We start from the raw sequence: 25861 nt of genomic DNA on the forward strand, positions 1-25861 counted from the left end.
GCTGGGAAAAGTCGGTGTGCTCCGATAAATCCTGCGGGCCCCAGCGGGAGCCTTCAGGTGCCTGCTTTGGGATCTGAACAGCCTGGAAAACAGCACCCTGTCTATAGGCAGTGCAGAGTGTAAGCTGTGCACCAGAGGCCAACGGGGAAGGGGCAGCTTGCACTGGTGAGTCCAGCACTGACAAGACCAAGTAACACCAGTGAGAGCTAGATGGCAAAAGGCAAACGCAGAAACGTCACTAACAGAAATCAAGGCAATATGGCAACATCTGAACCAAATTCTCCTCTACCAGCAAGTCCTGGATACCCCATCACACCAGTAAAACAAGATTTGGATTTAAAATCACTGGTCATGATGCTGGTACAGGAACACATGAAGGTCATTGAGGAGAAAATGGATCAAAAGTTAGAAGCCCTTGCAAGGGAAACACAAAAATCATTGAAAGAAATCCAGGAGAATACAAAAGCCAACAAGGAGGAAATGCAAAAAACACTTAAAGAAATACAGGAGAACTTTGCTCAACAGGCTGAGGTCATGAAAGACGAAACACAAAAATCTCTTAAAGAAATACAGGAGAACTTTGGTCAACAGGCTGAGCTCATGAAAGAGGAAACACAAAAATCTCTTAAAGAATTACAGGAAAACACAAACATGCAAGGGAAGGAGCTAAGCAAAACCATCCAGGATCTAAAATCAGAAGTAGAAACAACTAAGAAAACTCAAAGGGAGACAACTTTGGAGATAGAAAGCCTTGGGAAGAAATCAGGGGACATAGATGCAAATATCAACAACAGAATACAAGAGATAGAAGAAAGAATCTCAGATGCTGAAGATTCCATAGAAACCATGGACTCAACAGTTAAAGAAAATGCAAAGTGCAAAAAGCTTGTAACCCAAAATATCCAGGAAATCCAGGACACAATGAGAAGACCAAACCTAAGGATTATAGGCATAGATGAGAGTGAAGATTTACAACTTAAAGGGCCAGCAAATATCTTCAATAAAATTATGGAAGAAAACTTCCCTAACCTAAAGAGAGAGATGCCCATGAATATACAAGAAGCCTACAGAACTCCAAACAGACTGGACCAGAACAGAAATACTTCCCGTCACATAATAATCAAAACACCAAATGTTCTAAACAAAGAAAGAATACTAAAGGCAGTAAGAGAAAAAGGCCAAGTAACATATAAAGGAAGACCTATCAGAATCACAGCAGACTTTTCACCTGAGACTATGAAGGCTAGAAGGTCCTGGGCAGATCTCATGCAGACTCTAAGAGAACACAAATGCCAACCAAAACTACTATATCCAGCAAAACTCTCAATCACCATAGATGGAGAAACTAAGATATTTCATGACAAAACCAAGTTCACCCAATATCTATCCACAAACCCAGCCCTAAAAAGGATAATAGGAGGACAACACCAATACAAGGAGGGAAACTCCACCCTGAAAAAAGCAAGATAGTAACCTTTCATCAAACCCAAATAAGTTAAGCAATCAAATTTAAAAAATAACGTCAAAAATGATAGGAAGTAACAATCACTATTCCTTAATATCTCTTAACATCAATGGACTCAATGCCCCAATAAAAAGACACAGACTAACTGACTGGATACGTAAACAGGACCCTACATTTTGCTGCTTACAGGAAACACACCTAAGGGTCAAAGACAAACACTACCTTAGAGTAAAAGGCTGGAAGACAATTTTACAAGCAAATGGTCTCAGGAAACAAGCTGGAGTAGCCATTTTAATATCAGATAAAATTGACTTTCAACCCAAAGTCATCAAAAGAGACTCTGAGGGACACTTCTTGCTGGTCAAAGGAAAAATACAACAAGAAGAACTCTCAATCCTGAACATCTATGCTCCAAATGCAAGGGCACCCTCTTTCATAAAAGAAACTTTATTAAAACTCAAAGCACACATTGCACCTAACACAATAATTGTTGGTGACTTCAACACTGCACTTTCCTCAATGGACCGATCAGAAAAACAGAAACTAAACAAGGACACAATGAAACTAATTGAAGCTTTGGACCAATTAGATTTAACTGATATATATAGAACATTCTATCCTAAAACAAAAGAATATACCTTTTTTTCAGCACCTCATGGTACCTTCTCCAAAATCGACCATATAATTGGTCACAAGACAGACCTCAACAAATATAAAAAGATAGAACTAATCCCATGCCTCCTATCTGATCACTATGGAATAAAAGTGGTCTTCAATAGCAACAGAAACAACAGAAAACCCACAAACACATGGAGATTGAACAATACTCTACTCAATGACACCTTGGTCAAGGAAGAAATAAAGAAAGAAATTAAAGACTTTTTAGAACACAATGAAAATGAAAACACAACATACCCAAATCTATGGGACACAATGAAAGCAGTGCTAAGAGGAAAACTCATAGCCCTGAGTGCCTCCAAAAAGAAAATGGAGAGAGCATACATTACCAACTTAATGACACACCTGAAAGCCCTAGAACAAAAAGAAGCTATTTCACCCAGGAGGAGTAGAAGGCAGGAAATCATCAAACTCAGGGCCGAAATCAATCAAGTAGAAACAAAGAGAACCATACAAAAAATCAACAAAACTAGGAGCTGGTTCTTTGAGAAAATCAACAAGATAGATAAACCCTTAGCCAGACTGACCAAAGGGCACAGAGAAAGTATCCAAATTAACAAACTTAGAAATGAAAAGGGAGACATAACAACGGAAACTGAGGAAATCCAAAAAATCATCAGATCCTACTACAAGAGCCTGTACTCAACACAACTGGAGAATCTGGAGGAAATGGACAATTTCCTTGACAGATACCAAATACCAAAATTAAATCAGGACCAACTAGACCATCTAAACAGTCCCATAAAGCCTAAAGAAATAGAAGGAGTCATAGAAAGTCTTCCAACCAAAAAAAGCACAGGACCAGATGGTTTCAGTGCAGAATTCTACCAGACCTTCAAAGAAGAGTTAACACCAATACTCTTCAAACTATTCCACAAAATAGAAACAGAAGGAACACTACCCAATTCCTTCTACGAAGCCACAATTACGCTGATACCAAAGCCACACAAAGATCCAACAAAGAAAGAGAATTTCAGACCAATTTCCCTTATGAACATCGATGCAAAAATACTCAACAAAATTCTTGCCAACCGAATCCAAGAACACATCAAAACGATCATCCACCATGATCAAGTAGGCTTTATCCCGGGAATGCAGGGTTGGTTCAATATACGGAAATCCATCAATACAATCCACTACATAAACAAACTCAAAGAACAAAATCATATGGTCATTTCATTGGATGCTGAAAAAGCATTTGACAAAATTCAGCATCCTTTCATGCTTAAAGTCTTGGAGAGAACAGGAATTCAAGGCCCATACCTAAACATAGTAAAAGCAATATACAGCAAACCGGTAGCCAGCATCAAACTAAACGGAGAGAAACTTGAAGCAATCCCACTGAAATCAGGGACCAGACAAGGCTGCCCCCTTTCTCCTTATCTTTTCAATATTGTACTTGAGGTACTAGCTCGGGCAATTCGACAACATAAGGAGGTCAAAGGGATACAAATTGGAAAGGAGGAAGTCAAACTATCATTATTTGCAGACGACATGATCGTCTACCTAAGTGACCCAAAGAACTCCACTAGAGAGCTCCTACAGCTGATAAACAACTTCAGCAAAGTGGCAGGTTACAAAATCAACTCAAGCAAATCAGTGGCCTTCCTATACTCAAAGGATAAGCAGGCTGAGAAAGAAATTAGGGAAATGACCCCCTTCACAATAGCCACAAACAGTATAAAGTATCTTGGGGTGACTCTTACCAAACATGCGAAAGATCTGTATGGCAAGAACTTCAAGACTCTGAAGAAGGAAATGGAAGAAGACCTCAAAAAATGGGAAAACCTCCCATGCTCATGGATCGGTAGAATCAATATAGTTAAAATGGCCATTTTGCCTAAAGCACTATACAGATTCAATGCAATACCCATCAAAATCCCAACTCAATTCTTCACAGAGTTAGAAAGAGCAATTATCAAATTCATCTGGAACAACAAAAAACCCAGGATAGCTAAAACTATTCTCAGCAACAAAAGAAAATCTGGGGGAATCAGTATCCCTGACCTCAAGCAATACTACAGAGCAATAGTGTTAAAAACTGCATGGTATTGGTACAGTGACAGGCAGGAGGATCAATGGAACAGGATTGAAGATCCAGAAATGAACCCACACACCTATGGCCACTTGATCCTCGACAAAGAGGCTGAAAACATCCAATGGAAAAAAGATAGCCTTTTCAACAAATGGTGCTGGTTCAACTGGAGGTCAGCATGCAGAAGAATGCGAATTGATCCATCCTTGTCTCCTTGTACTAAGCTCAAATCCAAATGGATCAAGGACCTCCACATAAAGCCAGACACTCTGAAGCTAATAGAAAAGAAACTGGGGAAGACCCTTGAGGACATCGGTACAGGGAGAAAGTTTCTGAACAGAACACCAATAGCGTATGCTCTAAGAGCAAGAATTGACAAATGGGACCTCATAAGGTTACAGAGTTTCTGTAAGGCAAAGGACACCGTCAAGAGGACAGATCGGCAACCAACAAATTGGGAAAAGATCTTCACCAATCCTACATCAGATAGAGGGCTAATATCCAATATATATAAAGAACTCAAGAAGTTAGACTCCAGAAAACCGAACAACCCTATTAAAAAATGGGGTACAGAGTTAAACAAAGAATTCTCACCTGAAGAACTTCGGATGGCGGAGAAGCATCTTAAAAAATGCTCCACTTCATTAGTCATTAGGGAAATGCAAATCAAAACAACCCTAAGATTTCATCTTACACCAGTCAGAATGGCTAAGATTAAAAATTCAGGAGACAGCAGGTGTTGGAGAGGGTGCGGAGAAAGAGGAACACTCCTCCACTGCTGGTGGGGTTGCAAATTGGTACAACCACTCTGGAAAGCAGTCTGGCGGTTCCTCCGAAAACTGGGCACCTCACTTCCAGAAGATCCTGCTATACCACTCCTGGGCATATACCCAGAGGATTCCCCACCATGTAATAAGGATACATGCTCTACTATGTTCATAGCAGCCCTATTTATAATTGCCAGATGCTGGAAAGAACCCAGGTATCCCTCAACAGAAGAGTGGATACAAAAAATGTGGTATATCTACACAATGGAGTACTATTCAGCCATTAGAAACAATGAATTCATGAAATTCTTAGGCAAATGGATGGAGCTAGAGAACATCATACTAAGTGAGGTAACCCAGACTCAAAAGGTGAATCATGGTATGCACTCACTAATAAGTGGTTATTAACCTAGAAAACTGGAATACCCAAAACATAATCCACACATCAAATGAGATACAAGAAGAAAGCAGGAGTGGTCCCTGGTTCTGGAAAGACTCAGTGAAACAGTATTTGGCAAAACCAGAACGGGGAACTGGGAAGGGGTGGGAGGGAGGACAGGGGAAGAGAAGGGGGCTTACGGGACTTTCGGGGAGTGGGGGGGGGCTAGAAAAGGGGAAATCATTTGAAATGTAAATAAATTATATCAAATAAAAAAAAAAGACAAAAAAAAATATATCGAATAAAATAAAAAAATTAATAAAAAATGAAAAAAGAAATAATAATAAAAGAAATATTAAAAATCACAAAAAAGTGGCTGAATACAAAATTAACATTAAAAAATGCCATACTCCTTCTTTACACAAATGATAAATGAGCTGAGAAAGAAATTAGGGAAACAGAGTACTTTACAATATTTACAAATAATATAAATATGTTCATGTAATTCTAGCCATGCAACTGCAAACCTATAAGAAATTATCTTAAAATCACTGAAGAAAACATTGAGAAAGCTATCAGAATATCGAAAGATCTCTTATGCCTTTGAAATCAAAATTAGCATAATGTAAATGATTACCAAACCAAAAGTAATCTACATATTCAATCCGATTCCCATCAAAATTACAATTCTTTACAGACCTTGAAATAGTAATCTTAACTTTATATGGAAAAACAAAATCCCAGCATCACTAAGGGAATCCTGAAATATAATAGAATTTTTGGAGGTTCTATTATAACCCCATCCTTGACCTTAAGTAATAGTAATAAAATCTGCATGATACTAGTCTAGGAACAAACAGATTGATCAATGGAATCAATCCTCAAAGCCACATGCCTACAGACACTTAAATTTCTGACAAAAACCCAAAATCATACAATGGGGAAAAAGGAAAGCATCTAAATAATAGTGGTTAGCTAATGGGATGTCTGATGTAGAGGAATGAAAATAGATGTATATCTATCAACCTGAACAAAACTTCAAGTGAAATGGATCAAAGACGTTAGCATAAAGACTCCAGAGAACCAGGTAATGCTATTAAAAATGGAATACAGAGCTAATAATAAAAGACTTTCCAAATAAGGAATCTCAAGTGGCTTAGAAGCTCCTAGTGAATTGTTCAACATTCTTAGTCATCAGGGAAATGTAAATCAAAATGACCCTCAGATTCCACCACACACCCTTTAGAATAACTAAAATCAAACTCTCAGGTGACAGCAAATACTGGTAAGGATGTGGAGAAAGAGGCAAACTCTTCTATTGCTGGTGGGAATGGAAGCTGGTACAACCACTCTTGAAATCAGTCTGATAATCTCTCAGAAAATTGTAAATAGTACTACCTGAGGATCCAGTTACACCACTCCAGGGCATATATCCAAAAGATGCTCCAATATGATCATATCAGCCTTTTTTATAATAGCCAGAACTTGAAACAACCCAGATGTCCATCAATGAAAGAATGGATAAAATACTTATCATACAAATACACGATGGAGTACTATTTAGCTATTAGAAATGGCAACTTTGAGTTTTGCATTCAAATGGATGGAAGTAGAAAATACCATCCTCACTGAAAATGTCGAGCAGCAAAAGAATATGAAACATATGTACTACTCTCTCATAGTGATGTGGCTATTAGGCAAAAGGCTTGTAATACCCACCATACAGTGGACAAACTATGAAGATCAAGCTGAAAGAAGACCAAATTGTGGATCCTTCAGTTCTACTTAGAAGATGGAAGAAAATAATAATGAGAGCTAGAGGGAGAAAATTAGTTGACAGAGCAGAGGATGAGAAGAAAAGAGTGTCAGGATACAATTCACAGACTATATGAAGCTCAAGAAGAAAGAAGAACAAATTATGGATACTCTAGTCCTTCTTAGTAGGGGGAACTAAATACCCACAGGAGGAGATACAGAGACAAAGTGTAGATCAGAGACTGAGGGAGAGATTAACCAGAGACTGCCTCACCTAGGGATCCATCTCATATACAGTTACAAAACCTGGACACTATTGTGGATGCCAACACGTGCTTGTTGATAGGAGCCTGATATAGCTGTCACCTGGGAGGCTCTGCCAGTGTCTGACAAATATAGAGGTGGATGCTCTCAGCCAGCCATTGAACTGAGCACAATGGATGAGCTAGAGAAGAGACCCAAAGAGCTGAAGGGGTTGCAGCGCCATAGGAAGAACAACAATATGAACCACCCAGCTCCCCCCAGAGCTCCCAGGGACTAAACCATCAACCATAGAGTACACATGGACGGACCCATAGCTCCAGATACATATGAAGCAGAGGATAGCCTTGTTGGACACCAAAGGGAGGAGAGGCCCTTGGTACTGAGAAAGCTAGATACCCCAGTATAGGGGAACCCCAAGACAGTGAAGTGAGAGTCCGTGGAATGGTGAGCAGGGGGAGGGGCGATGAGTTAGGGGATTTTCGGGAGGAAATCAGGAATGAGGACGACATTTGAAATGTAAATGAAGAATATAACTAATAACAATTAAAGTGCTTGCTCAGAGGAGCCAGATACAGGTGTCTACTGACAGAGCCTGAGAAATACAGATGGGGATGCTCACAGCCAATCATTGGACTCTGCACAAGAATCCCAATGGAGGAGTTAGATGAAGGCCTGCAGGAGCTGAAGGGGTTGCAACTCCATAGGAAGAACAGTATCAACCAACCAGAACACATGGAGAGACCCATGGGTCCGGCTGCATATGCACCAGAAGATTACCTTATCTGGCATCAGTGAGAAGGGAGCCCTTTAGTCCTGTGGAGGGTGGATGACCCAGTGGTGGAGAATGCTAGGGCTATGAAGTAGGAAGGTGTTGTGTGGGTAGGGGTGGCATCATCATAGAAGCAGGAGGGATAAGATTGGGGGGTTGCTGAGGGCAAAACAGGAAGGGAGATAATATTTGAAATGTAAACAAGTAAAACAAACAATAAAAAATTTTGAAGAAGGAACATAGACTTAAAGATTTAGTTGCTAATCTGAAGTAATGTAATTGTCACGTAGTTCTCTTGTCTAATTTTTTTTTCATTACTTAGTTTTGTCAGAGCATTGTAGGAAGGATGTAAAACCCTCTGAAAGACTTGTGCTGAGTCCTGAGGCCTCTGGTGGTAGCCCTCAGACCTCTCCGCTTCCGGATCCAGATCAGCCTGGGCGGCAACACCACATCTCCAGGTCCTGAAAGAGGCAAGAAGGGCTTCAGGGCGGCCAGCGGGGAGAAGTCAGTGTGCTCTGGTGAATCCAGCGGGCCCCAGCAGGCGCCTTCAGGCGCCTGCTTTAGGATCTGAACAGCCTGGGCCACAGCTCTCGGTCTCCAGGAAGTGCGGGAGACCTGGTGTGCACCCAGAGGCAGTCTAGGAGCTCACAGCACAGCTCTTTCCTGTGGCACAGAGCTTAGGCTTCAGTCCTGAGGCCTCTGGCTGTAGCCCTCACACCTCTCTGCTTCCGGATCCAGATCAGCCTGGGTGGCAACACCACATCTCCAGGTCCTGAAAGAGGCAAGAAGGGCTTCAGGGCAGCCAGCGGGGAGAAGTCAGTGTGCTCAGGTGAATCCAGCAGGCCCCAGCAGGAGCCTTCAGGTGTCTGCTTCAGGGTCTAAACAGCCTGGGCAACAGCACCCAGTCTCCAGGCAGTTCAGGAGGTAAGCTGTGCACCAGAGGCCACCTGGAAAGGGGAAGCTTGCACTGGTGAGTTCAGCATTGACAAGACCAACTAACACCAGTGAGAACTAGATGGCAAAAGGCAAACACAGGAACGTCACTAACAGAAATCAAGGCAATATGGCAACATCTGAACCCAATTCTCCTTTACCAGCATAGCCTGGATACCTCATCACACCAGTAAAACAAGATTTGGATTTAAAATCACTGGTCATGATGCTGGTAGAGGAACACATGAAGGACATACTTAAAGAAATTCAGGAGAAAATGGATCAAAAGATAGAAGCCCTTGCAAGGGAAACACAAAAATCATTGAAAGAAATCCAGGAGAATACAAAAGCCAATAATGAGGAAACACAAAAAAACATTTAAAGAAATACAGGAGAACTTTGGTCAAGAGGCTGTGATCATGAAAGAGGAAACAAAAAAATCTCTTAAGGAATTACAGGAAAGCACAAACAAGCAACTGAAGGAGCTAAGCAAAACCATCCAGGATCTAAAATCAGAAGTAGAAACAACTAAGAAAACTCAAAGGGAGACAACATTGGAGATACAAAACCTTGGGAAGAAATCAGGGGACATAGATGCAAATATCAACAACAGAATACAAGAGATAGAAGAAAGAATCTCAGATGCTGAAGATACCATAGAAACCATGGACTCAACAGTTAAAGAAAATGCAAAAAGCAAAAAGCTTGTAACCCAAAATATCCAGGAAATCCAGGACACAATGAGAAGACCAAACCTAAGGATTATAGGCATAGATGAGAGTGAAGATTTACAACTTAAAGGGCCAGAAAATATCTTCCATAAAATTATGGAAGAAAACTTCCCTAACCTAAAGAGAGAGATGCCCATGAATATACAAGAAGCCTACAGAACTCCCAACAGACTAGACCAGAACAGAAATACTTCCCGTCACATAATAATCAAAACACCAAATGTACTAAACAAAGAAAGAATATTAAAGGCTGTAAGACAAAAAGGCCAAGTAACATATAGAGGAAGACCTATCAGAATCACAGCAGACTTTTCACCTGAGACTATGAAGGCTAGAAGATCCTGGGATGATCTCATGCAGACTCTAAGAGAACACAAATGCCAGCCAAACCTACTATATCCAGCAAAACTCTCAATCACCATAGATGGAGAAACTAAGATATTCCATGACAAAACCAAGTTTACCCAATATCTATCCACAAACCCAGCCCTACAAAGGATAATAGGAAAACACCAATACAAGGAGGGAAACTTGAGCCTGGAAAAAGCAAGATAGTAACCTTTTACCAAACCCAAAAGAAGTTAACCAATCAAATTTAAAAAATAACGTCAAAAATGACAGGAAGTAACAATCACTATTCCTTAATATCTCTTAAAACATCAATGGAATCAATGCCCCAATAAAAAGACATAGACTAAATGACTGGATACGTAAACAGGACTCTACATTTTGCTGCTTACAGAAACACACCTAAGGGTCAAAGACAAACACTACCTTAGAGTAAAAGGCTGGAAGACAATTTTACAAGCAAATGGTCTCAGGAAACAAGCTGGAGTAGCCATTTTAATATCAGACAAAATTGACTTTCAACCCAAAGTCATCAAAAGAGACTCTGAGGGATACTTCTTGCTGGTCAAAGGAAAAATACAACAAGAAGAATACTCAATCCTGAACATCTATGCTCCAAATGCAAGGGCACCCTCTTTCGTAAAAGAAACTTTATTAAAGCTCAAAGCACACATTGCACCTAACACAATAATTGTGGAAGACTTCAACACTGCACTTTCCTCAATGGACCGATCAGGAAAACAGAAACTAAACAGGAACATAATGAAAGTAATTGAAGCTTTGGACCAATTAGATTTAACAGATATATATAGAACATTCTATCCTAAAGCAAAAGAATATAATTTTTTCTAAGCACCTCATGGTACCTTCTCCAAAATCGACCATATAAGTGGTCACAAGACAGACCTCAACAAATATAAGAAGATCGACCTAATCCCATGCCTCCTATCAGATCACTATGGAGTAAAAGTGGTCTTCAATAGGAACAAAAACAACAGAAAACCCACATACACGTGGAAACTGAACAATACTCTATTCAATGATACCTTGGTCAAGGAAGAGATAAAGAAAGAAATTAAAGACTTTTTAGAACACAATGAAAATGAAGACACAACATACCCAAATCTATGGGACACAATGAAAGCAGTGCTAAGAGGAAAACTCATAGCCCTGAGTGCCTCCAAAAAGAAAATGGAGAGAGCATACATTACCAGCTTAATGACACACCTGAAAGCCCTGGAACAAAAAGAAGCTATTTCACCCAGGAGGAGTAGAAGGCAGGAAATCATCAAACTCAGGGCCGAAATCAATCAAGTAGAAACAAAGAGAACCATACAAAGAATCAACAAAACCAGGAGCTGGTTCTCTGAGAAAATCAACAAGATAGATAAACCCTTAGCCAGACTGACCAAAGGGCACAGAGAAAGTATCCAAATTAACAAACTTAGAAATGAAAAGGGAGATAAAACAACAGAAACTGAGGAAATCCAAAAAATCATCAGATACTACTACAAGAGCCTGTACTCAACACAACTGGAGAATCTGGAGGAAATGGACAATTTCCTTGACAGATACCAAATACCAAAATTAAATCAGGACCAAATAGATCATCTAAACCGTCCCATAATGCCTAAAGAAATAGAAGGAGTCATAGAAAGTCTTCCAACCAAAAAAAGCACTGGACCAGATGGATTCTGTGCAGAATTCTATCAGACCTTCAAAGAAGAGTTAACACCAATACTCTTCAAATTATTCCACAAAATAGAAACAGAAGGAACACTACCCAATTCCTTCTATGAAGCCACAATTACGCTGATACCAAAACCACACAAAGATCCAAGAAAGAAAGAGAACTTCAGACCAATTTCCCTTATGTACATCGATGCAAAAATACTCAATAAAATTCTTGCCAACCGAATCCAAGAACACATCAAAACGATCAGCCACCATGATCAAGTCGGCTTCATCCCTGGAATGCAGGGTTGGTTCAATATACGGACATCCATCAATGCAATCCACTACATAAACTAACTCAAAGAAAAAAACCACATGGTAATTTCATTGGATGCTGAAAAAGCATTTGACAAAATTCAGCATCCTTTCATGCTTAAAGTCTTGGAAAGAACAGGAATTCAAGGCCCATACCTAAACATAGTAAAAGCAATATACAGCAAACCAGTAGCCAGCATCAAACTAAATGGAGAGAAACTTGAAGCAATCCCACTAAAATCAGGGACTAGACAGGGCTGCCCCCTTTCTCCTTATCTTTTCAATATTGTACTTGAGGTACAGGCTCGGGCAATTCGACAACATAAGGAGGTCAAAGGGATACAAATTTGAAAGGAAGAAGTCAAACTATCATTATTTGCAGATGACATGATAGTCTACCTAAGTGACCCAAAAAAACTCCACTAGAGAACTCCTACAGCTGATAAACAACTTCAGCAAAGTGGCAGGTTATAAAATCAACTCAAGCAAATCAGTGGCCTTCCTATACTCAAAGGATAAGCAGGCTGAAAAAGAAATTAGGGAAATGACCCACTTCACAATAGCCACAAACAGTATAAAGTATCTTGGGGTGACTCTTACCAAACATGTGAAAGATCTGTATGACAAGAACTTCAAGGCTCAGAAGAAGGAAATGGAAGAAGACCTAAAAAATGGGAAAACCTCCCATGCTCATGGATCGGTAGAATCAATATAGTTAAAATGGCCATTTTGCCAAAAGTAATCTACAGATTCAATGCAATACCCATCAAAATCCCAACTCAGTTCTTCACAGAGTTAGAAAGAGCAATTATCAAATTCATCTGGAACAACAAAAAACCCAGGATAGCTAAAACTATTCTCAGCAACAAAAGAAAGTCTGGGGGAATAAGTAACCCTGACCTCAAGCAATACTACAGAGCAATAGTGTTAAAAACTGCATGGTATTGGTACAGTGACAGGCAGGAGGATCAATGGAACAGGATTGAAGATCCAGAAATGAACCCACACACCTATGGCCACTTGATCCTCGACAAAGAGGCTGTAAACATCCAATGGAAAAAAGATAGCCTTTTCAACAAATGGTGCTGGTTCAACTGGAGGTCAGCATGCAGAAGAATGTGAATTGTTCAATCCTTGTGTCCTTGTACTAAGCTCAAATCCAAATGGATCAAGGACCTCCACATGAAGCCAGACACTCTGAAGCTAATAGAAAAGATACTGGGGAAGACCCTTGATACATCGGTACAGGGAGAAAGTTTCTGATCAGAACACCAATAGCGTATGCTCTAAGAGCAAGAATTGACAAATGGGACCTCATAAAATTACAAAGTTTCTGTAAGGCAAAGGACACCATCACGAGGACAAATCGGCAACCAACAAATTTGGAAAAGATCTTCACCAATCCTACATCAGATAGAGGGCTAATATCCAATATATATAAAGAACACAAGAAGTTAGACTCCAGAAAACCAAACAACCATATTAAAAAATGGGGTACAGAGTTAAACAAGGAATTCTCACCTGAAGAACTTCAGATGGCAGAAGCATCTTAAAAAATGCTCAACTTCACTAGTCATTAGGAAATGCAAATCAAACAACCCTGAGATTTCACCTTACACCAGTCAGAATGGCTAAGATTAAAAATTCAGGAGACAACAGGTGTTGGAGAGAGTGTGGAGAAAGAGAAACTCTCCTCTACTGCTGGTGGGGATGCAAATTGATACAACCACTCTGGAAATCAGTCTGGCGGTTCCTCCGAAAACTGGGCACCTCACTTCCAGAAGATCCTGCTATACCACTACTAGGCATATACCCAGAGGATTCCCCACCATGTAATAAGGATACATGTTCTACTATGTTCATAGCAGCCCTATTTATAATTGCCAGATGCTGGAAAGAACCCAGGTATCCCTCAACAGAAGAGTGGATGCAAAAAATGTGGTATATCTACACAATGGAGTACTATTCAGCCATTAGAAACTATGAATTCATGAAATTCTTAGGCAAATGGATAGAGCTAGAGAACATCATACTAAGTGAGGTAACCCAGACTCAAAAGGTGAATCATGGTATGCACTCACTAATAAGTGGATATTAACCTAGAAACCTGGAATACCCAAAACATAATCTACACATCAAATGAGGTACAAGAAGAAAGGAGGAGTGGCCCCTTGTTCTGGAAAGACTCAGTGAAGCAGTATTCAGCAAAACCAGAACGGGGAAGTGGGAAGGGGTGGGTGGGAGGATAGGGGAATGAAGGGGGCTTACAGGATTTTCGGGGAGTGGGGGGGGGGCTAGGAAAGGGGAAATCATTTGAAATGTAAATAAATATATGTTGAATAAAATATATATATATATAAAAAGAAGACTTGTCCTTCACCTGTCTCATTGGAAATCTCATTGTCTGGGCAAGGACTGCAGTCAAAGCAACAAGTTGGCCTTCCCTCCAGAACAACTTTCCTGAATCCAGGGCTGCAGCTCTCACTGCAGACAGACCGAGGAATCTGAAAAATATTTAATACAAGATACAAAATGCTTAGCTCCTAATCAGTGCCCAAGTACATATTTTATAATAGAAGGTGTATTAATTAAAATTTATATTTAAAAACGTACAAACTTGCTGTTTTACACCACTTGGCTATTGAATGAAAAGTGGAAATGAAGTTTGGCCAGCAACAGCCATCGCTTTCCTCCCCCTGAATGTGGACAGAATCTGCCCAGTTTTCTAAAGTCACTGCTATCCTGATTCTCTGCCATGATGAACTTCACCCTCCAACGGTGATGTTCTGAAGAGAATCCTACTTTCCTCGCATTGGTTTTGTTGCCTCCATTTTTCCAAGATGAGACTTAAAAATAAAAGAACATCCTCTCAGTTTGTTGTGTCTCTGCCAAAGGCTTAAAAGCAAAGGCCCCCTGAAAACTGACTGTGACTGCCTTTCTAGTTGTCTTAGTTGTGGTTTCTATTGTGCTCAAACAGCGTGCCAATAGTAAACTGAGGACAGACATGGTTCTCCTCAATGGAAATAAGAACTAGAGTTAAAGCAGGAAATTGGAAAATTAATAGAAATGGAGAACGTGCAGTATTTCTGTTTACTATCCTGCTAATCATGGATTTCTCACCCATGATTCTTAAACAACTAAGGACCGCCTGACAACACTCCATTTTATGTGTCATTGTGAGGTAATTTTTTCACTAATTGTTGTATTCAGTTTACATACAGGATGCTTCCTCTCCTGGTCCACACCCTAACACTCCTCCCCCTGCCCTGCTCTGCTGAGAAGGTGTGGGCCCCCTGGATTTACTGCCACTCTGCCACATTATATCTCTACAGGATTAGCTTCATACTCTCCCACTCTGGCCAAGGAAGGCAGCTAAGTTGTGGAGTGAGTCCCACAGATAGCTTAAGGACAGCCCCCACTTCAGCTTTCTGGAACAAACATGGAGTTTGAGCTGCACATCTACTACATATTTTGAGGGCGTTGAGACTATGTCTATCTCATGTATGGCCTTTGATTGGTGGATTATTTTGTCAGAGCCCCCAAGGGTTGAGGTTACTAGACTCTTGGTCTTCCTGTGCAGTTCCTAAACTATCCTCAATCCTTCCATAAGAGACCCTTAGCTCTGTCCAGTGTTAGGCTGTGGATCTCTTCATCTGTGTCTGTCTAATGTTGGGTGAAGCATCTTGGAGGACACTTGTGCTAGGTCTTTTTCTGCAAGCATAACAAAATATCATTAACTGTTTCAGGGATTGAGTATTGCCCCAGGATGGATCTCAAATTGGACCAATTATTGGTTGGCCATTCTATCAATCTCTCTTCCATCCTTGCATTTCTGTTAAATAGGACAAATTTTGGGTCAAAATTTTTGTGTCTGTGTTGTTGTCCTTATCCCCCCAAGGCAGGACCAGCATGGCTATAGGAGTTCTTTGTCCTCTTCATGTTACACATCTCCACTGCTATTTTTCTCAGCTATGGTCACCTGAATTTTCTACTGGTACCCTTCCTAAAGCCATGTTTCTGACACTTCTTGTGATTCCCCCAAACCCTCCACTGATGGCAGCTACAGATTGCCTTTCATTCTTCTAACTCTCCCAACACCTAATACTGAGACCACCATTCCCTACCACCTTCCCTCTCACACCCAGTTCCTCCCTCACTCTACCCATTATGACTGTTTCAAGCCACTTCTAAGAGAGAATCAAGTATCCTCGCTTCAGTATCCTGCTTTGTTTAGCTTCGTTGGGTCTGTGGATTGAATCAGGGCTATCATGTACTTTATGACTAATGTCCTCTCAAGAGTGAGCAAATACAGTGCATGCCTTTTGGGTCTGGGTTACCTCATTGAGGATGATATTTTCTAGTTCCATCCATTTTTCTTGAAAATTTATAATGGTTGAGTGTTTTAATAGCTGAATAGTAGACCACTATGTGAATGAACCACATTTTCTGAATCTATTTTTCCATTGAGGCCTATCTGGGTTGTTTCCAGTTTCTGGCTATTATGGATAAGGATGGTATAAAGATTGGAGAGCAAGGGTCTTTCTGATATGGTAGAGCAGTTTTGGGTATATGCCCAGAAGCAGTATATATATACACGTCTTCACTTAGTACTATTTCCAGTTTTCTGAGAAAATGCCAGATTGTTTTCCTGTGTGATTGTACAAGTTTGCAATCCCACCAGCAATGACGGAGTGCTGCCCTTTCTCTATATCCTTACTACCATATACTATCTCTTGAGCATTTCTTTTTATCTTAGCCATTTTGATTGGTATAAGATGATTTCTCAGGGTCTTTTTCACTTGCATTTCCCTGATGACTATGGTTGTTGAACATTTCTTTAACTGCTTCTAAGACATTCAAGGCTCCTCTTTTGAGAATTCCCTATTTAGTTCTTTACCACATTTTAAAAATTTTCTTATTAGCTTTTCAAATTAAGGAATCTAATTTCTTGAATTACTTATTATTTAGAATATTAGACTTCTACTGAATATAATGTTAATGAAGATCTTTTCACAGTCTATCAGCTGCCACTATTGTCCTATTGATAATATCCTTTGCCTTATGGAAGCGTTTCAGGATCAGTTATCAATGGTTTCATGATCCGTCCAGGAAATTGTCTTCTCTGCCAATGGGTTCAAAGCTATTTCCCACTTTCTCTTCTATTAGACTCTGTGTATCTTGGTATTATGTTAAGGTTTTTGATCCACTTGGTCTTAGGTGTCTTCAGAGTTAATATCGGTCGATTTGCATTCTTCTACAAGCATATATTCAGTAGGAGAGACATCATTTGTTGAAGATGCTTTCTTTTTTTCCATTGTTAGATTCGGCTTCTGTCAAAAATCAAGTGTCCGTAAATGTACTACAGGGAACTGATTTCATTCCACCGATCAACTACTTTCATTTTATAGGAAACCATAAAGGTTTTATACCATTGCTCAGTATTATATTTTGAGGGCAAGGATGGTGATTTCTCCAGAAGTTCTTTTATTGTTCAGGTTCATTTAGCTATGCTTGGTTTTTGTTTTTCCACATGAAGTTGAGAATTGCTCTTTGAAGGTCGGTAAATAATTGTGTGAGAATTTTCATAGGAATTACACTGTATCTGTAGATTCCGTTATTAAATTGTAAAATTTAGGTAACACTCTAAATTTCCAATTTTCACTAGGTTAATCAAATTCATCCATGAGGATGAAAGAGATGTCCATCTTCTCACATCTTCTTCAATTTATTTCTTCAAGGACTTGAATTTGTTTTCATACACTTCTTAGATTTACTTGGTTAGAGCCATAACCAAATAGTTTACATTATTTGTGGTTATTATTGGAAAGGGTGTTTTTTCACTAATTTCTTTCTAATCCCATTTTTTAATAAATTAGGGAAATATCTCCCATATTAATGGTCCCTCATACTACCATGTTTTATGATAATACTCGACAGGTTTTCCTTGATGAAAGAAGTTCAGAAATGCTATCTATACTAAGATTCCTCTTCTCAGGGAAGATCATTTTATGCTATTTTGTAAAAAAATTTACCTTGGACTCTAGAAGTTAATGTACAATGATGTCAGAAAGTAGTAATTGATAACCTTTCTTTAAAGGTGAAAATTATTAGATAATTTAAAAATATTTGAAACACTTTCACAAGAATGAGCAATAGTAACACTCTTAATAATAATAGTTATGAATGTATTGATGGGGTAATTATTAACAACCAAGATTTACTACATCAAGAAGCATATAAGATTTACTTAGAAACATACCTCTGTAAATCCTATGGGCCAGTTAATCATGTATTCAGATATCATCAACTGTTCCCCCTTGGAAGCACTAGGAACAAATGTACCCACTTTCACCAACAGTGAAAGACCTGATGGAAAGTTCCAAATGTTGTTAATATCATACTCTGGATCAGCCTTCCTTTTCCAGTCCAGAACCACAGTGTCACCAACAGAGTTTTTGACTTGAATATTCTTCAGAAAAGGGTGAAGCTAAAAGATATGAGAAATCATATGATGAAGTTGAAGTTATGGATTTATAATTTAATTATGAATAAGGAGTTATTTCCTGAAAATAATGTATGATGTTAACACTGTTTTAATTAATTATCTATGGGATTGAACACAACAAAAGAAAGCTTAGGAGAAAATGAATATAATTTTTTTCTTAAATGTCAGTTTTTTCATAGAATATGCCAGGCCAAGAAGAACCAAATGATCAAAGATAATACAGCAAACAAGTCACAAATTTTTATCCCTTTTCAAAAGATTGAAACTACTTCATTTCTATCACTATTATCTAATAGAATAAAATATAATTCCAAGAATCTACAAAATGCTACAAAAGATCCTATTACTTTGCCATGGTTTAAAGAAACTATCTTATTACTATTCCAAGTACTACCAAATGTTCAAGGACTATGGAGTGAATGGATCTCAACTTCTTTGAAAAACTAGGTATATCCTTATATTTCCTGACATTTTCACAGCCTCAATGTTTAAGATGAGGTTATTTCAGTTTGGTGGATAATCAGGAGTGGGCTGATTTAGAGCACATCCTTATTCTAATGGCATACAGGAACTTTGTATATATTTTGTGTAAAATGAACTTGAAAACCTGGATTTTTTTTCTTTTTTTCTTTTTGTTCCGGTTTATTTGTAAGAATGAGAACATGCATTTCAAACAATCAAATGTTTTATAAACTTAGAAACATAGATACAATGTCAGTTATCAAACTAGAAAGCATAGCCTAACATGAATTGGTAGCCATGATTTACATGTATGTTGACTTCTATGAAACCCAGAGCTACACAGTTGTCCTGTATGCTTCACTGACTTAAAGAGTGCTTATTGTGGAGAACTCGGTGTGCTCCAGTGAATCCAGCGGGCCCCAGCAGGAGCCTTCAGGTGCCTGCTTTGGGATCTGAAAAGCCTGGGCAACAGCACTCGGTCTCCAGGGTGTGCAGGAAACCTGGTGTGCACCCAGAGGCAATCTGGGAGCTCACAGCACAGCTCGCTCCTATGGCAAGGAGCTTAGGTTCCAGTCCTGAGGCCTCTGGCAGGAGCACTCAGATCTCTCTGCTTCCGGATCCAGATCAGCCTGGGCAGCAACACCACATCTCCATGTCCTGCAAGAGGCAAGAGGGGTTTCCGGGCAGCCAGCGGGGAGAAGTCGGTGTGCTCTGGTGAATCCAGCGGGCCTGAGCAAGAGCCTTCAGGTGCCTGCTTTGGGATCTGACCAGCCTGAGCTACAGCACTCAGTCTCCAGGAAATTCAGGAGACCTGGTGTGTACCAAAAGGCAGTCTGGGAGCTCACAGCACAACTTATTCCTGTGGCAAGGAGCTTAGGTTCCAGTCGTGAGGCCTCTGGCAGGAGCACTCAGATCTCTCCGCTTCCAGAAACAGATCAGCCTGAGTGGCAACACCACATCTTCAGGTCCTGCAAGAGGCAAGAGGGGCTTCCAGGCGGCCATCGGGGAGAAGTCGGTGGGCTGCAGTGAATCCAGCGGGCCCCAGTGGGAGCCTTCAGGTGTCTGCTTCGGGATGTGAACAGCCTGGGCAACAGCACCCTGTCTCCAGGCAGTGCAGGAGGTAAGCTGTGCACCAGAGGCCACCTGGGAAGGGGCAGCTTGCACTCGTGAGTCCAGCATTGACAAGACCAACTAACACCAGTGAGAACTAGATGGCAAAATGCAAACGCAGGAACGTCACTAACAGAAATCAAGGCAATATGGCAACATCTGAACCCAATTCTCCTTTACCAGCATGTCCTGGATATCCCATCACACCAGTAAAACAAGATTTGGATTTAAAATCACTGGTCATGATGCTGGTACAGGAACACATAAAGGACATACTTAAAGAAATTCAGGAGAAAATGGATCAAAAGTTAGAAGCCCTTGCAAGGGAAAAACAAAAATCATTGAAAGAAATCCAAGAGAATACAAAAGCCAATAATGAGGAAACACAAAAAACACTTAAAGAAATACAGGAGAACTTTGGTCAACAGGTTGAGGCCCTGAAAGAGGAAACACAAAAATCTCTTAAAGAATTACAGGAAAACACAAACAAGCAAGTGAAGGAGCTAAGCAAAACCATCAAGGATCTAAAATCAGAAGTAGAAACAACTAACAAAACTCAAAGGGAGACAACTTTGGAGATAGAAAACATTGGGAAGAAATCAGGGGACATAGATGCAAACATCACCAACAGAATAGAAGAGATAGAATAAAGAATCTCAGATGCTGAAGATACCATAGAAACCATGGAGTCAACAGTTAAAGAAAATGCAAAATGCAAAAAGTTTGTAACCCAAAATATCCAGGAAATCCAGGACACAATGAGAAGACCAAACCTAAGGATTATAGGCATAGATGAGAGTGAAGATTTACAACTTAAAGGGCCAGAAAATATCTTCCATAAAATTATGGAAGAAAACTTCGCTAACCTAAAGAGAGAGATAGCCATGAATATACAAGAAGCCTACAGAACTCCAAACAGACTGGACCAGGACAGAAATACTTCCCGTCACATAATAATCAAAACACCAAATGTTCTAAACAAAGAAAGAATATTAAAAGCAGTAAGAGAAAAAGGCCAAGTATCATATAAAGGAAGACCTATCAGAATCACAGCAGACTTTTCACCTGAGACTATGAAGGCTAGAAGATCCTCGGCAGATCTCATGCAGACTCTAAGAGAACACAAATGCCAGCCAAAACTACTATATCCAGCAAAACTCTCAATCACCATAGATGGTGAAACTAAGATATTCCATGTCCAAACCAAGTTTACCCAATATCTATCCACAAACCCAGCCCTACAAAGGATAATAGGAGGAAAAAATCAATACAAGGAGGGAAACGTCACCCTGGAAAAAGCAAGATAGTAACCTTTCATCAAACCCAAAAGAAGTTAAGCAATCAAATTTAAAAAATAACGTCAAAAATGACAGGAAGTAACAATCACTATTCCTTAATATCTCTTAACATCAATGGATTCAATGCCCCAATAAAAAGACATAGACTAACTGACTGGATACTTAAACAGGACCCTACCTTTTGCTGCTTACAGGAAACACACCTCAGGGTCAAAGACAAACACTACCTTACAGTAAAAGGCTGTAAGACAATTTTACAAGCAAATGGTCTCAGGAAACAAGCTGGAGTAGCCATTTTAATATCAGATAAAATTGACTTTCAACATAAAGTCATCAAAAGAGACTCTGAGGGACACTTCTTGCTGGTCAAAGGAAAAATACAACAAGAAGAACTCTCAATCCTGAACATCTGTGCTCCAAATGCAAGGGCACCCTCTTTCGTTAAAAAAAAAAAAAAAAAAAAAAAAAAAAAAAAAAAAAAAAAAAAAAAAAAAAACTTTATTAAAGCTCAAAGCACACATTGCACCTAACACAATAATTGTGGGTGACTTCAACACTGCACTTTCCTCAATGGACTGATCAGGAAAACACAAACTAAACAGGGACACAATGAAACTAATTGAAGCTTTGGAACAATTAGATTTAACAGATATATATATATAAAACATTCTATCCTAAAGCAAAAGAATATACCTTTTTCTCAGCACCTCATGGTACCTTCTCCAAAATCGACCATATAATTGGTCACACGACAGACCTCAACAAATATAAGAAGATCAAACTAATCCCATGCCTCCTATCAGATCACTATGGAGTAAAAGTGGTCTTCAATAGCAACAAAAACAACAGAAAACCCACATACACGTGGAAACTGAACAATATTCTACTCAATGATACCTTGGTCAAGGAAGAAATAAAGAAAGAAATTAAAGACTTTTTAGAACACAATGAAAATGAAGACACAACATACCCAAATCTATGGGTCACAATGAAAGCAGTGCTAAGAGGAAAACTCATAGCCCTGAGTGCCTCCAAAAAGGAAAAGGAGAGAGAATACATTACCAGCTTAATGACACACCAGAAAGCCCTGGAACAAAAAGAAGCTATTTCACCAAGGAGGAATAGAAGGCAGGAAATCATCAAACTCAGGGCCAAAATCAGTCAAGTAGAAACAAAGAGAACCATACAAAGAATCAACAAAACCAGGAGCGGGTTCTTTGAGAAAATCAACGAGATAGATAAACCCTTAGCCAGACTGACCAAAGGGCACAGAGAAAGTATCCAAATTAACAAACTTAGAAATGAAAAGGGTGATAAAACAACAGAAACTGAGGAAATCCAAAAAATCATCAGATCCTACTACAAGAGCCTGTACTCAACACAACTGGAGAATCTGGAGGAAATGGACAATTTCCTTGACAGATACCAAATACCAAACTTAAATTAGGACCAAATAGATCATGTAAAGAGTCCCATAACGCCTAAAGAAATACAAGGAGTCATAGAAAGTCTTCCAACCAAAAAAAGCACAGGACCAGATGGTTTCAGTGCAGAATTCTATCAGACCTTCAAAGAAGAGTTAACACCAATACTCTTCAAATTATTCCACAAAATAGAAACAGAAGGAACATTACCCAATTCCTTCTATGAAGCCACAATTATGCTGATACCAAAAGCACAAAAAGATCCAAGAAAGAAAGAGAACTTCAGACCAATTTCCCTTATGAACATCGATGCAAAAATACTCAATAAAATTCTTGCCAACCGAATCCAAGAACACATCAAAACGATCATCCACCATGATCAAGTAGGCTTGATCCCGGCAATGCAGGGTTGGTTCAATATATGGAAATCCATCAATGCAATCCACTACATAAACTAACTCAAAGAAAAAAAGCACATGGTCATTTCATTGGATGCTGAAAAAGCATTTGGCAAAATTCAGCATCCATTCATGCTTAAAGTCTTGGAAAGAACAGGAATTCAAGGCCCATACCTAAACATAGTAAAAGCAATATACAGCAAACCGGTAGCCAGCATCAAACTAAATGGAGAGAAACTTGAAGAAATCCCACTAAAATCAGGGACTAGACAGGGCTGCCCCCTTTCTCCTTATCTTTTCAATATTGTACTTGAGGTACAGGCTCAGGCAATTCGAAAACATAAGGAGGTCAAAGGGATACAAATTTGAAAGGAAGAAGTCAAACTATCATTATTTGCAGATGACATGATAGTCTACCTAAGTGACCCAAAAAACTCCACTAGAGAACTCCTACAGCTGATAAACAACTTCAGCAAAGTGGCAGGTTATAAAATCAACTCAAGAAAATCAGTGGCCTTCCTATACTCAAAGAATAAGCAGGCTGAGAAAGAAATTAGGGAAATGACCCCCTTCACAATAGCCACAAACAGTATAAAGTATCTTGGGGTGACTCTTACCAAACCTCTTTGGGGTGAAAGATCTGTATGACAAGAACTTCAAGACCCTGAAGAAGGAAATGGAAGAAGACCTCAAAAAATGGGAAAACCTCCCATGCTCATGGATCGGTAGAATCGATATAGTTAAAATGGCCATTTTGCCAAAAGCAATATACAGATTCAATGCCAAACCCATCAAAATCCCAACTCAATTTTTCAGAGTTAGAAAGAGCAATAATCAAATTCATCTGGAATAAGAAAAAACCCAGGATAGCTAAAACTATTCTCAGCAACAAAAGAAAGTCTGGGGGAATCAGTATCCCTGACCTCAAGCAATACTACAGAGCAATAGTGTTAAAAACTGCATGGTATTGGTACAGTGACAGGCAGGAGGATCAATGGAACAGGATTGAAGATCCAGAAATGAACCCACACACCTATGGCCTCTTTATCCTCGACAAAGTGGCTGAAAACATCCAATGGAAAAAAGATAGCCTTTTCAACAAATGGTGCTGGTTCAACTGGAGGTCAGCATGCAGAATAATGCGAATTGATCCATCCGTGTCTCCTTGTACTAAGCTCAAATCCAAATGGATCAAGGACCTCCACATAAAGCCAGACACTCTGAAGCTAATAGAAGAGAAACTGGGGAAGACCCTTGAGGACATCGGAACAGGGAGAAAGTTTCTGATCAGAACACCAATAGCGTATGCTCTAAGAGCAAGAATTGACAAATGGGACCTCATAAAATTACAAAGTTTCTGTAAGGCAAAGGACACCAGCAAGAGGACAAATCGGCAACCAACAAATTGGGAAAAGATCTTCACCAATCCTACATCAGATAGTGGGCTAATATCCAATATATATAAAGAACTCAAGAAGTTAGACTCCAGAAAACCAAACATCCCTATTAAAAAACGGGGTACAGACTTAAACAAAGAATTCTCACCTGAAGAACTTCGGATGGCGAAGAAGCATCTTAAAAATTGCTCAACTTCACTAGTCATTAGGGAAATGCAAATCAAAACAACCCTGAGATTTTACCTTACACCAGTCAGAATGGCTAAGATTAAAAATTCATCATATGATTAAAAACATCATACTAAGTGAGGTAACCCAGACTCAAAAGGTGAATCATGGTATGCACTCACTAATAATTGGATATTAACCTAGAAAACTGGAATACCCAAAACATAATCCACACATCAAATGAGGTACAAGAAGAAAAAAAGGAGTGGCCCCTTGTTCTGGAAAGACTCAGTGAAGCAGTATTCTGCAAAACCGGAACGGGGAAGTGGGAAGGGGTGGGTGGGAGGATAGGGGAAGAGAAAGGGGCTTATGGGACTTTCGGGGAGTGGAGGGCTAGAAAAGGGGAAATCATTTGAAATGTAAATAAAAAATTTTATCGAATTTAAAAAAATAAAGACTGAAGTATATCATAAAAAAAATTCAGGAGACAGCAGGTGTTGGAGAGGGTGTGGAGAAAGAGGAACATTCCTCCTCTGCTGGTGGGGTTGCAAATTGGTACAACCACTCTGGAAATCAGTCTGGCGGTTCCTCCGAAAACTGGGCACCTCACTTCCAGAAGATCCTGCTATACCACTCCTGGGCATATACCCAGAGGATTCCCCACCTTGTAATGAGGATACATGCTCTACTATGTTCATAGCAGCCCTATTTATAATTGCCAGATGCTGGAAAGAACCCAGGTATCCCTCAACAGAAGAGTGGATGCAAAAATGTGGTATATCTACACAATGGAGTACTATTCAGCCATTAGAAACAATGAATTCATGAAATTCTTAGGCAAATGGATGGAGCTAGAGAACACCATATTAAGTGAGGTAACCCAGACTCAAAAGGTGAATCATGGTATGCACTCACTAATAAGTGGATATTAACCTAGAAAACTGGAATACCCAAAACATAATCCACACATCAAATGAGGTACAAGA

At 39.5% G+C, this 25861-nt stretch overlaps 1 protein-coding gene across 1 annotated transcript in view; it reads right to left on the reverse strand.

Moving 5' to 3' along the window:
* LOC127670806 (vomeronasal type-2 receptor 116-like) overlaps nucleotides 1–25861 on the reverse strand; it is a 60326-nt gene that overhangs the window by 10968 nt on the left and 23497 nt on the right. The window contains exons 4-5 of the mRNA XM_052165337.1: nucleotides 18373–18600; nucleotides 14494–14617 (exon numbers count right to left, since the gene is read on the reverse strand). Coding sequence (XP_052021297.1) covers nucleotides 14494–14617; nucleotides 18373–18600 — 352 coding nt within the window. The remainder of the gene's footprint in view (nucleotides 1–14493; nucleotides 14618–18372; nucleotides 18601–25861) is intronic.

This window comes from Apodemus sylvaticus, chromosome 20, assembly GCF_947179515.1.
Source record: "Apodemus sylvaticus chromosome 20, mApoSyl1.1, whole genome shotgun sequence".
NCBI lineage: Eukaryota > Metazoa > Chordata > Mammalia > Rodentia > Muridae > Apodemus > Apodemus sylvaticus.